Below are 15,467 nucleotides of genomic sequence, written 5' to 3' on the forward strand. Positions count from 1 at the left end.
AGCTCATCGGGCGTTATCTGCGTAGAAAACACCACCGCACAACTCAGGGCGCTAAGCTCTGCATGATGATGTGGAATCTTAACGCCCGTGCATGGAGGTGCAGGGGGCCCTGACTTTCAAGTCAGTGACGGCCGGCGCAAGTCGCAAAATAACAGCATCGATATTATGGACAAGGTCGCCAGTCGCCCCTGCACTGCAACCGGCCCCGGCTTATCCCGACAGCCTAACCCAGAGTCGAGAATCGAAACGCTGGATTTCTGGATTTGCTGATGGCAAGAGGAATATAGACTTTGTGGTTGTGTAAGGACAACTCAATTCGAGGACTCCTAACTCAAGCGCTCGGTCGTTGGCGAATTCCCAGTCTGGGATCTGGACCTGCAACCAGACAGACCACCGACAGACACTGTGGGACCGGAACCAGAAGGAGCGCGAGCAGAGAGGGTAAGGTTGGAGCTTGGGAAGGTTCACTGAATAACCAGCAACAAAGAACCAGAGGGGCGGGGATCTCGAAGACCCTGGACATGGACAGTCTCTTTGCTGCTCTGCTGCACTGCTGGCTATCCGGGATTCCGCTCTGGGTTAGGCGAGAGCACAGACAAAGCCCTTGATCCGGTTCTGGCTTTGGAATGCATCTGGAATCCTGGATGATTGAGTCTGGAGTCTGGAACAGCTCACCGTCTGCAGCCTGTCAATCGCGAGTCTGTTCATCTATGTGACGTTTTAGGCCCGGCCTAGTGGCAACCTCGCAGGCAGACAACCAAGTTACAGCTCCCCTATCAGCGCCGATCGTCCGATCCTCTGCACCAGATTATCTCATAATAATCACCCATGCTCCTGGTCTCCATGCAATCATGCATGCTTACCTGTTAGTCCCCGACAGCGGGGATAGTTGCCAGGCTAAGCTCATCGCTGTTATCATCATATTTCTGCTGGAATAATAATCATAATAATTCTCGTTCCCATTCCTGTGCTCGCCCGGCGTCTGTGCGGCTCGACTACTGCGCAAATCTCCATTCTCCTCCTCCACCTAGCGCGACTTTCCCTTCTGTCTAGAACATTCAACACCCCAGCCTAAGAAAACGTCGATCCTCCGTTATAAAGCCCTGGCTGCCCTTGACTCACTTTACTTCTTTCTCTTCTCTGTTTTTGTGGGGGTTACAATTCTTCATTCACAAAAATACGCAGATGCTCCGTGACACCCGTCTCTCTCGGTCCTTCTATCACTGGCCCCTTAACCTACAACTGCCTCCTGCACCCTGCCCTCGACTCACGAGCAGCACGTTCAGGACAACTCGGCATAGATGAAGTTAGTCTGCCGCTAAAATGACCGCTGTGCTACCGTCCCCGGCGGACAGCCACCGGTGCTTCTCTCCAGACTCTGTGCGGCGCCCTATCGCCCAGAGGTACTTCCTCCAGCAGTCAGACGATGCTATGGACAAATCTTTTCCACATCTCTATACGCCCGCCTACCCCAGTCCAATTGCATCTTCTGCAGCCTCTTCGTCGCCTTCCTCACCAAATCTCGCCCCGATTGCTTCACAAAACCTACCTCCTACCCCTACGGGCTCTATATCGTCCAATGAACTCAGTGACCAAGATGATGAGTTGTTGCTGCCATCCTACGATAGTGCATTCTTCCCAGAGGAGTCTAGCACGCCCAGCGACACGCCCACTACTCCGTCGACGAGTTTGCCTCGCCCAACCTCACAGATACCAGCCGCTGATGATAGCTCAATCGTGGAGGAGCCCTCGAGACATGTCGACTATCTTTCCCACGAGTGGAGAGAGGAGGATATATGGACGTCATGGCGGTACGTTGTCGAACGCAGGGAGGTATACGAGAATAGTGTCCGGCTGGAAAATGCTTCATGGAGAACGTGGACTAAATTGAGACACAACTTGGGCACGATCTCCCCAGAGGCTCTCAACTGGTAGGCTGCCTTCCCGTCATTCTAGTGCTTGCTCGTTGGGCTTGTATGTTCATACCGATCTAACAGTATACTAGGCTGAAAGATTGTGACGTGACCTGGCTGTACGGGCCACTGAAAACTTCTCACGCGCGAGTGAAGCCGCCGAATGTCTCACCACCACCGAGCTGTTTCGAGTCACCCAGCCTTTGTTCTGACCGTAAATCTATCTTGAAGAAGAGGACTGCATCTGAGAGTATTCTACAGCGCTCACTATCTCAGCACACTCTCCTGCAGCATGCTGGAGCCATCCTAAAGGCGCAGGAGGCAGGGCATTCTCGCAGTCGCTCTGGACTCAGTTTTCACTTGCCAGGGTCGCCGATGGCCGACAAGTCATATGACCGTGGACTTCAGACTCCTCGCGCTCGATTTTCCACCAATAATACATCTTCCGGCGCTGGCTCGCCGAGTGAAAAGCGCCATATCCATTTCAACAAAGAGGTCTTGCAATGCATTGCAGTGGAGGCAAAAGAGGAAGAAGAGGAATGGTTGGAGTTCGGAGGTGAATCGTCGTGGGACGATTCAGTCATCGTGAAACCGGCCTCTCCTAGTGGGAGCGCGACGCCACGAGGGAGCTTGAGCAGCGAGAATAAAACCATCGCTCCGCTTCCCTCGACCACTCTTAAATATCGCGAGACCACCCCGGAGCCACAAACCTCTTCAGCCACTAGTCGTTGGTCATGGGCAAAATACATCCCTGGCCATCGATTATATTCATCAACCCTTGCGGGAACATTGCGACGAACTCAACAGTCGCCCAATGCCATCAGTGAGAATCACCTCGCCTCGGACCATGATTGGAATTCCACTCAGAGTGAGGATAACTATTCTTGGTTTGTGGACTCGACAGAGGAGGAAGAAGACGCACAAAACTTCTATCTCGCATCCCTAGGGTTCCAACCTGAGGGAGATGAGAGACCGTCCAACGCCGATGTTCTGTTTGACAGAGTGGTGGACACGGTCAACACGGCGAAAGACATTGCACATGTTATCTGGAATGTCGGCTGGCGGGGATGACGACCTCCAATTTCCGGTTTCATGAATGCGTTACGATAACGAGTTTATATGCCTTTACCTTTGAAGGGTCAATCCTGTACATATTGCATATCTGGCGTTAGGGCAAGCAGATGCTCTTCTATCTAGTGGGAGAAATGGCACTGCAGCCACGGAAATGGTTTCTCAGCCTGCAAGGCGGATTTATCGCATTGCCTTGGGTTGGTTTTTTGTTTGTCGTTTAATTATGCCTTCGTCATGGTGGTCATAATATATAGACAGTCCGTTTCTATCTGAAGAGAAAAAAAGAAGCCGCTTCGACAAAATCTTCCTTTCTTAGCGTGAGACCGGGCTAATTAGATTATGCTCCAGGCTCAACAGCCCGACTGGTCGCGCCTGCCCCGACAGAGTCGGGTCCGATATATAAGCATGAAGATTCACAGCAGTCAGTCTCTTTGTAGTGGGAAACCCTACTCGCTGCCGTCTTTTTGAAGCGGCTGCTATCCTCGATGAACCCCTTACATTTGCCTCGTCGCTGTCTCCGGTACTGCACGTCACTAGCTCTCGCGGTACTTGGTGTCTTCATTGTATACTTTTTCATTTGCATGGACAGGGTCTATCATGACGGAATTGACGCCATCACGGGGAAAACAGTATCCGCTCTCGATGATGACAGCTCTACCGCTTGCGCCTATTTTCCTGAGATGGACAACGTTCTGGTCGTCTTGAAGACGGGCGCCACAGAAGCCCTCGAGAAAATCCCTATTCATCTCGAGACAACGCTTCGATGTGTACCCCACTACGTGATTTTTTCAGATTTCGAAGAAGATATTCTTGGAGTGCGTACTCGGGATGTCCTGCGCAGTGTCAGTCAAGAGACGAGACAAAAAAATTCGGATTTTGACATCTACAACCGGCTATTTACCTCTGGTCGTGAAGGTCTTATACCTGATGACTGGATGGAAGATGAGAACGGCCCCCTTGGAAAGCCTGGTAATCCAGGATGGAAACTTGATAAATGGAAGTTTGTGCCCATGATTCATGAAGCACTCCTAGTCAAGCAGGACGCTCATTGGTATATCTTCCTCGAGGCAGATACGTACATCATATGGAAGAATATGGTTCGCTGGCTGTCACAAATCAATCACATGAAGTCTGTTTATCTTGGTGCTCCAATGCAGATGGGGAGTGTGGTATTTGCATACGGAGGCGCGGGCATAGTGCTCTCCAACGCTGCCGTGCAGTTGGTCTCCCAGTATCGCGCGAACAACTTTACGGCTGTCGAGAAAATGACTGCAGAAGACTGGGCGGGAGACCATGTCCTTGGAAAGATCCTCATCGAGAAAGAAGTGCCACTCACTTGGTCGTGGCCACTATTGGTACCGTCGAGCGTGGGGGAGTTCGAGCCATTTACCAAGGTCTTTGGTCGGCAGCCTTGGTGCTATCCGGCCGTATCATTCCATCATATGTCTCCCCAGGATATTCGAGCCTTGTGGCTGTTTGAGCAGCAGTGGTTCAGACCTGTAAGTTTGCCCTGTCTGGATTCGTCATAGCCTTCCAGGTTGACTAATTTGTATATGTTCTCAATAGAAAAAAGAATCTGTCCTATTGCATATGGATATCTTCAAATCGCAAGTGTACGATGCTAGCAAATCCTCCATAAAGGACGATTGGGACAATCTTTCTCTTGATCTTCAGCCACGCAACGACAGTGACCTGCCAGCAACCGTTGAGGGATGTGAACAGAGATGCTCTATGGTCATAGACTGTCTTCAATTTTCTTTTTCGGATGAAGGGTGTTTTCTTTCTAAGAGGGTGGTTGGGGGTGTCCATCGACCAGGAGTCCAGTCAGGGTGGATGATGAAGCGAGTCAATGCATTTATAAAAAACGCAGGCCACTGCGGGAAGACGCAATACATTACTAAATAGAAGCCATCCGCTCAACCACGATGACTGAAATATCTGCTACGGTTTGGAAACATAATGCCAACATGCCGCCTGGCTCACAAATGGACAGGGCACCAAATGTGCAAGAATGGAGGCTTTTGTATACTAGTCAGACTTCTAGGAGCAGTAGCATTACCACTATTATGGTTACCTTAGGATCCTATTCTGGAGACATCTTATACAGATTTGTGTATATGTATATATATGCTTGCTCCGGTGGCAATGAAGCCTCAAGTACGTCTTGAGGCGTCCATGGCCTTGTAAGTACAACCTCCAGCTCATGCAGATGGGTATCACAACGAAACCAAAAATCGAAGATCTAGAAAGCGAGACCCCTCGCCCACTCAACCAACACAATGCTTGTAGTTCACGGCAAAGAAAATCAAAGATCAGAGACCTAACCCTCCATGCCCCCATCAGAGTCCCGAAACGTCTCTGGAAAGAACCCAGGGGGTGGCCAAATATCCGCAATGGAAGGCGGATGCACTAAAGGCTGAGACCCGGTAAGACGGTCCGGATCGTGGCAAAACTCCTGGAACGTGGTATCGTCTACAAAGCCGAAATCTTTTAGCCCGGCTTCGCGACTAGTGGCCCACTCGGTTGTATCGAGATAAGCTAGGTCTTTGAAGATGGCGTCTAGGCCAATGTTATCACTTTCCTTCGTTTGCCTGTCTGACAGCACGGAGTGCTCATTTGCGGTGGCTGCGACGGAAGGTCCTGACATGTTGGGGTTGGAGTTGGATATAGAAGAGTCTGGCGTTGGGGGATGCGGATGGGGTTGCGAGGGTGCGTGGAGCATCGCGTCTAGCTCATTTGCTGGGTCTGCAATGTCCATGGTCGATGATGCCACTCTAGCAAGATGAGGTCGGGAGCGATGTTGGGAGGATGTATCTGGATTCTCCGAGGCTGTGTCTTTGGGCGCCATGTAATTTGTATCGACGGGCATCGTAATGCCCACGATTGGGGAGGAGGCGAAGTCAGGTTCCATGACGTCAATTGTATTCCGTCTAGGAAGCGGAGACAGCTGGGCCGGGGCGTCGCGGTTGAAGCCGCGGTGCTCTGCTGCTGCCATAGAGAGTAGACTGCTCTGGAATGGATCGTGGTCTGCATGGCTATTCACTTCTCTTGCGGCATTGTCTGTGTTGGTGGAGACAAACAGCGATGAAGATATGGAAACCTTTTTGGTGCGGTACCATTGTTCAATTGTTGCAGCCAAGGTACGATAAACCGGCCAGGTCGCGCTGAGTTCAGATGTTCGTTGAACGAGCGCTTCTGCCCACCGTCCAAAAGGGAATAAATCACTTTCAATCTTGTTTCGAAGAAAGAAAGCCTGTTCAGCAATTGTGCGTAGAGATAACTCAAAAAGAGGCGGCAGACTGCAGACATCGAAATTATCCAGATGTTGAGAGATCATAGGCAAAGCACGATAGAGCAACTTCTTTGCGCCTTCCGTGGCTGGTCTCTGGGAGCGGTGCATGCCTACTTCCTGGGAAGCTATCCGAAGGTAAAGCGAGAGAAGGGTGGCGACGTATGTCAAGCCTAAATAGGTTTGATGCGGTAACAATGTAGAGTGCCGTTCAGGATATATGCTTTCGGGACCAATCAATCGACATCCGAGTGGAAGACGATCATCCCAATGCTTGAGCTCTGAGACCTGCTGCTGCGCAAACACGTGGGCATTCGGCCCCGCCAAAGAATCTCGAGCCATCTTGTTCAAGACGCTGGCCAGTTCAACCAAACGATTGAATGTACTTACTGAGAGTAAAGGGCCCCGACGAGGTGGATTCTTCCCCCGAGTGCTACCGCTGAGGGGTAAGACATCGGCCCACGAATTCCATTCTTCCAGGCCATCTTCTTCTAACAACCCCACGGCGATCAAGTCCCGCGAATGCATGCTGGGTTTTCTGGACAATCGGAAGGATAAAAGCGAGTCGACCACAAAACACCCCAGAAATACGGCTTTCCCTTGCTTTGCTTCATCGGAGCTGCGTGCGAGTGTGAAAGTGCTCATATCCATAGACATAATCATGCGAACCGCTTGACCACTGAGCATCCATGCAGCAGTCCAGTCCTCAAGACCGATATTTGTTAAAGTCAAAAGTAGAAGAGCTTGAACATGCCCGAGTTCGTATTGCTCCGTCTCCGCAGGAATCAGGCTTCGAGCCACTGCATAGTATTCCTTGGTTTTGGACAGAGTTCCTAACAGCCCATTCTCTGGGCTGGAACGAGAGAAAGATATTGTGTAACTGAGAAGCGCCCATAATGCGGCATGGTCTCCAGACCTTTGAGACAATCTAGCGACGGATATTGACGGTGCATTTGCATAAAGATAAGATGCTCGGAGAATGTTGTGTTTTGCGACGATTGGAAACCAGGAGTGGGTGGCGGCAAAAGATATATCCAAGAGTTGGGAGGCGTGAGGCGGTAGTTGGAGAGAATGTAAACCGCTCGTTGCTGGTGATGGCCGGCTATCCATTGAAGTGCACAGTCGAGCCCGTTTGACACTGGGCGAGGTACCAGGCTCCACGACACGAGGAGCATCCTGCGACAGCGGAGTTGAACTGCGGTCTATGCGAAAACCCCATCCGCTTCCTACTTCATTCAGAAGAGGCCCGTTGTCGGTCCGGGGGCGTTTAACCGAGCCATGAGGGCTTGATGGGTCGGAGCTGGACGACAGCATTTTCTCGAGTGCGCTATAGAGACGACATGTTTTCCAAGACTCGTGTAGCGTCTCTGAGGCGGCGTCGTCTGTCCAGAGAGATATCAACCTATTCCTCCGACTGACTGAGTCGCCCGTCGTCCCGAGAAGTGAGAGCATGGTGTCCTCAAAGCCATCAATGTTGCAGATAGCAAGGGCCCAAAGCTTTTCCAGGCCACGGACGTATCCCTCTGGTAACCCACGCTTTTTTGCGTGGGGGTCATAGGAGCAAGTTTGGCCGGAAGCCAGGCAGGCGGAACAGGAAGGACGGAGGCCATCGCATTTGTCCTAGAACATGATCTAAAGTCAGACTCGGCAGGGGAAGTGATGTTCTGGACTATGTCATCTAGTCACCTTTTTGCTGCGACACCTATCGCAGGCTCTGGAAACCCTCTTGCGCCGAGGGGCTCTCAAGTCAAGACCCTCATCCATTGAGGGATCACTTGTTGCAAAAACGGCAAGCCATGCAGGCTAGATTAGCAGGGAAAAGCTAGTAAGATGGGCTCTATAACAGGCGGAAGGAAGGACAGAGGCGCATTTCTGACCCCCCAAAGATGAATAGGGAAGAAAAGAGAGCTGAAATTACGCAAGTCAAGACAAGCGACGATTGAAGCGCCTTGGCCCGCTGAGAAGCCGGAGAGAAATGGCCAGGCCCATCCCAGGCAGAGACAGCTGGAAACAGGAAGCAGAGGCGGCTTCGAGCCGGAGGGGTTCGGGGTGAGGTTCGGGAAGTGGATGATGCCTCAGAAGGACAGCAAGAGGTAGAGAGAAAGAGACAATAATTCCGTCGGATATGTACCGCAACCCCACAACCCCACACACTCTCCCTCAGCGATGCGGACACTGGACAGTGGCAGTTTCCATTAATAACAACCTGCTGCTCTACAGTCTGTATCTACACTCAAAGTACTGCGTGAAACTGCGTCTACGGACGGAACGCTCCCGGGAAACAGGATGTGAGGCAGCTGGAAATCTTCCGATGCTAATTGACCCCATGGGTGCGACTATGCCCTTCAGCAAATAATTTGCGCTGCATTCCAAAGGCAATTGGCCTCGGCCCCCAAACTGCCGGTTTTCGGCGCTTCCATTCGGATTGAGATCCTCCGAAACCACTCTGCACTTTCTGCTTTGCAGCTGCGCATTTACACGATCCTGGTTTTGGTCCATGGAGCACTCTGTCTGGAGCACTCCATACCATCCCCACACATGCGATATGACACAGAGAGCGTTGTTTCAGTTTGTTATCTATGGCCTATGGAGTGATATCCCCTGCCTCGTATGTAGTTCTTCCATAACGGAGACTCCGGCCCGTTACCCGAATGCGCGCACAACATAAGCTGGATACAGCTGGCTAAGTCGTGACCAGAAGAACCGACCTCAGAACCGGCATCCCGGTCGGTAATCGTGGAGAAGGCGAGTCTTCATGAATGCGGGGCGGCAAATGTCTTTGCCGGACCCGGGGCGGTCACCACTTTGGCGCCACCCACACGAGCTTGGCCTTTGTCCAGGGCTGCTCTCAGTCTCTCAATAATGAATGAACATTCCGCCTCGTGCCCACCTGTCTGGGGTTATATTCTCTTCCCCAGTCATGTTCCCTAGCTTTCTCGCGGCTCTCGACCCCGTCCCATCTGTCCCTCCCCGCTCCTCGTAAAAGCATTCGCAGCATGACAACTGCCATTCTTCGTCCTCGTCCTCCCAAGAACCTTCACCATTACGTATCGTGTTCATATCCCAACCGGCTCAATCCAACAACTATGGATGTATGGGTGGTGAATCTTGACACATGATATCGGAACCAGCAACCATGCGAGTCGACTTGCAGGCGAATTCGTCGATTGCGGCGGACCATTCGCATCCTCAGCTTTCCCCTCCAAGCAAGAGAATTTGTCTCTCCCCTGGCAGCCGTGCCATGACGCCTCATAGGCCAGGTACAGAGGTGTACCGAAAGGTTGATCCTAAGGCGTCTCTGGTTTTGATTGGTATTCGGGGATGTGGGAAACGGTCTTTAGGGTTCGTTGCCGCTACTGCACTGAGGCGCCGCTTCATCACGGAGGATCATTACTTCAAGGAGGTTACAGGCCTACCACGACATGAGTATCTGAAACGTTATGGGAGTCAGGCTTTTCAGCAGCGTGACATTGAGGTTCTCAAGATGATGTTGGACAACCATCGTTCGAGCTGTGTGGTCGAGTGCGGCCTAGGCAGCCTTACCCGTCCCATCCAAGACTACCTCCGACAGTTTTGCGCCACAAACCCGGTTGTCTATATAGCCCGAGATATGGACCGCGTCCAAAAACTGTTAGGACTGGATGATCAAGCCGCGAAGTTGCTATGTGAAGGTGACCCACTGCATCGGACCTGCTCAAACTTCGAGTATTACAACGCTGAGGATCGCTCAGGCTTATCTGCGCAGCTGGACGAGGAAACGCAAGACCGACGCTCAGTTGGCTACTCCTTCAAGCTCAAGGATGCCAAGGAGGATTTCACGCGTTTTGTTCGTTTCGTGACAGGTACTGATGTCGGTCACTCCAGCTACGACTCCCCTTTCGTACTATTGGAAACTCCTCCCGAGCAACGATCTTACACTTATGCAATTTTTGTTCGCACTTCTGATTTGATTCATAACAGGATCAAACTTTCAGAACTTGAATCTGGGGGAGACGCTATCGAGTTATGTGTCGATGTCTGGAACTCGGAAATGCCAATAATAGTGAGCAAGCAGGTTTCAGTACTTAGAAGGAACACTCACGCGCCTATTATCCTGTCTATTGATACTCGTGCCTTGAAGATTCCCAGTGGTGATTCTTACTCGCCAGAGGCCCGTAATGTGGTTGCCCAGATTGTGGACCATGGACTACGGCTAGCCGTTGAGTATTTGGTAGTCGACCTGAATCAAGACAACACTCTTCTAAACGACGCTATTCGCAATAGGGGCATGACGAAGATTATCGGCCAGCGAATCTTTGAGCCACTCTCGGGCGTAACTTGGGACGATGAGGGGTGTCTGTCGACCTACCTAGATGCCGCCGGATTAGGATGCCAGCTAGTTCGCATTCTTCGTGTGGCAACTAGGCGGGAAGATAATACAGCTATCGCAAGATTTACCAACAAGGTGGAATCTTTGCTCGGAGATCATCCACCCGTTATAGCCTTCAACATTGGCAGTCTTGGGCGCACGTCTCAAGTATTCAACTCAACTCTCACCTCCGTTTCACACCCGGCAATCGAGCGACATCCTCAGAATGAGAGAGATCCGCAAATCCTAGCCCGCGACGCTGTGCAGGCCCTATTTCAAAGTTATGTCTTGGACCCGCTGCAGTTTTATATTCTTGGTGGTAGCGTAGCCTACAGTCTGTCACCTGCAATGTACAACGCTGCATTTCGCCACTGTGGCATGGATCATACCTACAGTATCCCTGAGAAACCAACGCTGGCAGCTCTAGACCAGTTGGGTCGAGATCCCAATTTTGGCGGTGCCAGTGTCGTCCAGCCGTGGAGGGTTGAGGTTTTCCAGAAGCTTGCGGCAAAGAGCCGCCACGCCGAAGCCATTGGAGCGATCAATACAATCATGCCGCTGCGTGGCCAACCAAATGGAACTATGTTTCCTCTACAAGAGCAAGCAAGCCGTCGTCACCTGGCTGGCCCAGTGTTGGGATGGTATGGCGAGAATACGGACTGGGTTGGTATCATGACATGCATAAACCGCAATCTCTCCCCACGCAACGCCATCAGCCCGTCGAAGACCACCGGCTTAGTTATTGGAGCGGGTGGGATGGCACGTGCCGCTATCTACGCCATGCTCCGACTCGGTTGCCGGAAAATCTTCATTTACAACCGGACTTTATCTCGCGCGGAGAGCGTCGCTCGTCATTTCAATTCATGGGCGGCCTCTCAGGTTGGATCGACGGAAGTGGTGTATGTGCTTCGGTCACTGCAAGACGAATGGCCCTCAAGTGCCCGCCCTCCGTGTATGATCGCATCCTGCGTACCAGCAGATCCGAACCGAGACGAGCCTCCAGCGAACTTTGAGATGCCACCGCAGTGGCTGGCGAGTCCGACTGGCGGTGTAGTCCTCGAGGTATGTGACCTTTCCCATAAGACCTCCGGGATCCGACTAATGCATGACAGTTCGCGTATAAGCCTCTCGACACGCCGCTGCTTCGCCAAATGCGCCGCTTTCGTAGCGATACTGAACTTCAGTGGGTCTTGGTAGATGGCCTTGATAATGTTGCCGAACAGGCGATCGCGCAGTTTGAGATATTAACTGGGCGAAAAGCGCCGCGCCGGCTCATGACTATGGAGGCACTCCGTAACTATGTTGGAGAAAACGGACCGTTTGATGAAAAGACAATTCGGGCTCGTCTGGACATCAACGAATAGATTATAGATGATGTAGAGCACTATGTACGAATAAATGAAGTCATGAAGCCATTGTCCTCTCCTTGTCGTAGTTACAGGTCACGTGCATCTCGATCTCAGGGGAGCCGCAACATTGCGCTCGCAATTCATCGAACCTCCGCAATTCTCAACCCCAAGATGGGATTCCTATCAAATCGTCTTCTCCATAAATCGAATCAAAATTACTCCGTTCATGGCCTCTCATCAGCGGAAGGCCTCTGGCGCCTCTGAGGCTGACTTTTTCGACATCCCGGACGAACCGTTTCTCGCGATAGTCAAACACCAACTAAGACGTATCCGGACCTGGGCGTTCATTCTCGTCTTCATCCTTTTCATACTTTTCCTTCGACGAGAACCGGCGCCCGCACCCGTCGCGCCGCATATCAACTACGACCTAGTCGACTGGTCTCGCTACGCGTACAGCCAATATGCCACTTCCAGTCCGTACCTCTGCAACGCAGTCCTCGTCTTTGATGCCCTAGAGAAGCTCGGAAGCCGGGCACAGCGAGTGTTATACTACCCAAAGCGTTGGGATGTGGTCGTTGAGAGCGACCATGATCGAGATAGCCAGTTGCTTCGGTTGGCGAAGAATAAGTACAAGGCGATGCTGGTGCCAATTGAGTTGGAAATGATCAAACCAGATGCAGGTGTGTGCGTACCCTGGGTGATAGTCATACTGTGGCTTATCGCTTCCTCAATATCAAGATGCTAACACATGTTATCCGCAAAACCAGGGCCCGGTGAACCTTGGAATAAAAGCATCTCGAAATTGCTCGCATTCGCCGAGACCGAGTTCAAACGGGTCATCCACCTCGACTCCGATATCCTCGTTTTAAAAAACATGGACGAGCTTTTCTTCCTTCCCTCTGCACCTGTCGCAATGCCTCGCGCCTACTGGCTTCTTCCCGAGCAGAAAGCCCTTTCGTCCCTTCTTCTCGTGATTGAGCCTTCATACCGCCGATTCAAAACCCTCCTGGACGCGGCTCTTGGCAAGTCCGAGACCAGCGATGATGATAATAAGAGTCCAAGGATCAAATACGACATGGACATTCTGAACGAATACTACGGTGACTCCGCTATGGTCCTACCGCACAAACAGTACGGGTTGATATCGGGCGAGTTTCGTTCGGAGAACCACACGGCGTTCCTTGGGAGCGACGACGAAGTTTGGGATCCAGATAGGGTTCTTGCGGAAGCCAAGTTTGTGCACTTTTCGGATTGGCCGCTGCCCAAGCCCTGGGTTATGTGGCCCCATGAAATGTTGGCCGATATCTTGCCGAAATGCAAGAATAACCCTGGCACGCTGCATGAAAGCGGATGTCGTGACCGAGATGTGTGGATGAAGCTCTATGATGACTTCCGTATCAAGCGGAGGGTAGGTCTTTATTCCATGACTTGCACGAAGGTCGTTCATTAATTGTCTGCTTAGGATGTATGCAAGCTTCTCAGTTACCCTGCGCCGAATTGGCCTCCCGGGAATAATCCGCCCCCTGCGAAGGACCCGCCTGCTGGAGAGCAGTGAAAATATGCACGGAGTTAGGGACACTTTCCGGGGTTACTCGTTGATTTTGTATATATAGATAAAAATATGAGGCGAAAATGGAGCAACATATAGGCGAACCAGGCAATTGCATTTCTGTTAAGGCTAGATTTGTCAATGCTACCCAAGCTCATGAGTACTACTGAGAAAGAGAAGTGTCGTGCGCAAAGGATGGACTTATTAGCGTCCAAGAATCGGACTACGTTATACAACTACTATCTAGTTTGGGAACGCAAAAGGGACACGACTAAACTCCCGAAAGGTTTCCTGGCGAGGGCGCCTCTACTTGCAAAGCATTCCACATGCGCCAATCGTACCGTCTGTATCATTTATCAGGGCAAGCAGGGCAAACCACGATGGAGAAAAGCAGGGAGCGCCCAGGAATGTAGGATTGTAAACACTAAATAGACGTACAACATGCCGGTGCTACTACCAAGACGAAAATCCTCGATGGGCCTGTCCCTCAATTTCTCACCGACGACTTTACAAGTACTTCAATTTCCTCCTTCAGGCCCTCCTAACCAAGTTGGCATTTCGACTCGGGCAGACAAAATGCCCACCGCATATACCTACGCCGGCTTCCTCAAAGCCCTTCCCCTCCTACTAACACTCGCCCAACCCACCCTATCCACCCCCCTAGAGACCGACAACCCACCAACAAAGCAAGGAGACGCTCTTCTCACCACGACAGACGAATTCAGCTTCAGCTGCCTCCCGCTAACAGCGCAACTGACGGACCCGATTGTATTCCCCGGCCAAGAATCAACACACACGCACCTCGTCACAGGGGGAACCGCATTTCAACGAACAATGGGCCCGCAGACTGCGCTGAATGCAAGCGAGACGACGTGCGAGGTTGCGCTTGATAAAAGCAATTATTGGATCCCGGCGCTTTATCATCGGAATAAGGAGGGGAGGTTTGAGATGGTGGAATATGAGTCGAGTGTATGGTGACCTTTCGTTGCGTTGATTTTTTCTCTTCAGAGTTCAGAGGTTGCGGTAGTAGTCATTGGCGGGCACTTGGAGTGGCCTTGAATGCAACGGAATGGAACGTTGTGGCTAATTGTGAGCATTGAGCGCTGCGCGCTGAACAGGCCGTTTATTATCTCAATCGGGCGTGCGATTACGACGCTGAGGCGCAGGTTTGTAAGGTTGAACGCTCTAAGTACTCTCTCGCGCCGCCGGCAGGACTGCGCATGGTCGCTGGAGATCTTAGACTTCAGTGAGACACCTGATTCCCCTACATTCTGAATGCTGTACTCTGCTGACAGCGGCCAGGACATATAACGACTCGGACTTCGCCCAGCGTGCAATCTCGCACATGTGTCTGGAGCAAGGCGGGGGCTCGAACGAGACTAAGCACCTTCCCCAGGAACCGTGCGAAAAGCTGAGGTCGCAAGTATTCTTCCCTTCCTGCTGGGATGGCAAGTACCTCGATAGTCCGGACCACAAGAGTCATGTAGGTGCTCCTTCAGATGGTGTATGTCAACCCTGGACAGCTGACGTTGCCCCAATTCATAGATGGCATACCCCGCCGTTGGAGACTATAACAAGGGTGTCTGCCCCAAGTCTCATCCCATGGCCATCTATTCAATCTTCGTGGAGTTTATCTTCAACACGAAGCCGTTCCCAGATTATCAGAACTGGGTATATGCCACTGGCGACCGGACCGGATACGGTTTGCACGGCGACTTCATTAATGGGTGGACGGATCAAGTCGCCCTGCAAGGGGCGTTCGAGACCTGCACGGGGTCGGGGTGGTTGAGAGACCCTAGGTGCTCCATCACGAAGACTCAGAAGAGACCATTGGTGCCGTTGTTTTTGCAGCCGGATGCGCCCGTCCCTGGGGATGACCTCGGTCAGAAAGCGGCCATACCGAAGCTGCCTGGTCACCCTGAGCACGTCCATTAACCAGAGTCCAAGG

General features: G+C 51.8%; 6 protein-coding genes across 6 annotated transcripts; 5 read left to right on the forward strand and 1 right to left on the reverse strand.

Annotated features, from left to right (window-relative positions):
* Positions 1-814: 814 nt before the first annotated feature.
* Positions 815-3,227, forward strand: BDV17DRAFT_231308 (protein phosphatase regulator REG1). Its single transcript, XM_073755787.1, has 2 exons — positions 815-1,931; positions 2,006-3,227. Exons 1-2 carry the CDS (start codon positions 1,324-1,326, stop codon positions 2,982-2,984), a joined length of 1,587 nt encoding a protein of 528 aa, XP_073610612.1. The 5' UTR covers positions 815-1,323; the 3' UTR covers positions 2,985-3,227.
* BDV17DRAFT_231309 (uncharacterized protein) lies at positions 3,228-5,077 on the forward strand. The gene is made up of 2 exons (XM_073755788.1): positions 3,228-4,483; positions 4,551-5,077. The coding sequence occupies exons 1-2, from the start codon at positions 3,470-3,472 to the stop codon at positions 4,887-4,889; spliced, it is 1,353 nt and encodes a 450-aa protein (XP_073610613.1). The 5' UTR covers positions 3,228-3,469; the 3' UTR covers positions 4,890-5,077.
* Positions 5,078-5,304: 227 nt separating this feature from the next.
* Positions 5,305-8,037, reverse strand: BDV17DRAFT_285160 (putative C6 transcription factor; the record flags this gene model as incomplete). Its single annotated transcript, XM_073760653.1, has 3 exons — positions 5,305-7,655; positions 7,689-7,893; positions 7,960-8,037. The coding sequence occupies 3 exons, from the start codon at positions 8,035-8,037 to the stop codon at positions 5,305-5,307; spliced, it is 2,634 nt and encodes an 877-aa protein (XP_073610614.1).
* A 1,013-nt stretch (positions 8,038-9,050) lies between these two features.
* BDV17DRAFT_276220 (repressor protein) lies at positions 9,051-12,033 on the forward strand. The gene is made up of 2 exons (XM_073759306.1): positions 9,051-11,683; positions 11,734-12,033. Exons 1-2 carry the CDS (start codon positions 9,389-9,391, stop codon positions 11,983-11,985), a joined length of 2,547 nt encoding a protein of 848 aa, XP_073610615.1. The 5' UTR covers positions 9,051-9,388; the 3' UTR covers positions 11,986-12,033.
* Positions 12,032-13,810, forward strand: BDV17DRAFT_276223 (nucleotide-diphospho-sugar transferase). The gene is made up of 3 exons (XM_073759307.1): positions 12,032-12,650; positions 12,738-13,378; positions 13,433-13,810. The coding sequence occupies exons 1-3, from the start codon at positions 12,197-12,199 to the stop codon at positions 13,523-13,525; spliced, it is 1,188 nt and encodes a 395-aa protein (XP_073610616.1). The 5' UTR covers positions 12,032-12,196; the 3' UTR covers positions 13,526-13,810.
* A 285-nt stretch (positions 13,811-14,095) lies between these two features.
* Positions 14,096-15,454, forward strand: BDV17DRAFT_285163 (DUF1996 domain-containing protein; the record flags this gene model as incomplete). The annotated part of the gene is made up of 4 exons (XM_073760654.1): positions 14,096-14,488; positions 14,638-14,765; positions 14,822-15,002; positions 15,065-15,454. The coding sequence occupies 4 exons, from the start codon at positions 14,096-14,098 to the stop codon at positions 15,452-15,454; spliced, it is 1,092 nt and encodes a 363-aa protein (XP_073610617.1).
* Between the last annotated feature and the right edge of the window lie 13 nt (positions 15,455-15,467).

The sequence above is a fragment of the Aspergillus undulatus genome, assembly GCF_047715775.1.
Source record: "Aspergillus undulatus strain CBS 261.88 unplaced genomic scaffold BDV17scaffold_81, whole genome shotgun sequence".
NCBI lineage: Eukaryota > Fungi > Ascomycota > Eurotiomycetes > Eurotiales > Aspergillaceae > Aspergillus > Aspergillus undulatus.

Coding starts and splice junctions, on each gene's coding strand:
- BDV17DRAFT_231308 (XM_073755787.1), top strand. CDS start 1,324: ATGACCGCTGTGCTACCGTCCCCGGCGGACAGCCACCGGTGCTTCTCT. Junction 1,932..2,005: donor TCCCCAGAGGCTCTCAACTG/GTAGGCTGCCTT, acceptor ACAGTATACTAG/GCTGAAAGATTGTGACGTGA.
- BDV17DRAFT_231309 (XM_073755788.1), top strand. CDS start 3,470: ATGAACCCCTTACATTTGCCTCGTCGCTGTCTCCGGTACTGCACGTCA. Junction 4,484..4,550: donor AGCAGCAGTGGTTCAGACCT/GTAAGTTTGCCC, acceptor TGTTCTCAATAG/AAAAAAGAATCTGTCCTATT.
- BDV17DRAFT_276220 (XM_073759306.1), top strand. CDS start 9,389: ATGATATCGGAACCAGCAACCATGCGAGTCGACTTGCAGGCGAATTCG. Junction 11,684..11,733: donor CTGGCGGTGTAGTCCTCGAG/GTATGTGACCTT, acceptor AATGCATGACAG/TTCGCGTATAAGCCTCTCGA.
- BDV17DRAFT_276223 (XM_073759307.1), top strand. CDS start 12,197: ATGGCCTCTCATCAGCGGAAGGCCTCTGGCGCCTCTGAGGCTGACTTT. Junction 12,651..12,737: donor AATGATCAAACCAGATGCAG/GTGTGTGCGTAC, acceptor CCGCAAAACCAG/GGCCCGGTGAACCTTGGAAT. Junction 13,379..13,432: donor ACTTCCGTATCAAGCGGAGG/GTAGGTCTTTAT, acceptor TTGTCTGCTTAG/GATGTATGCAAGCTTCTCAG.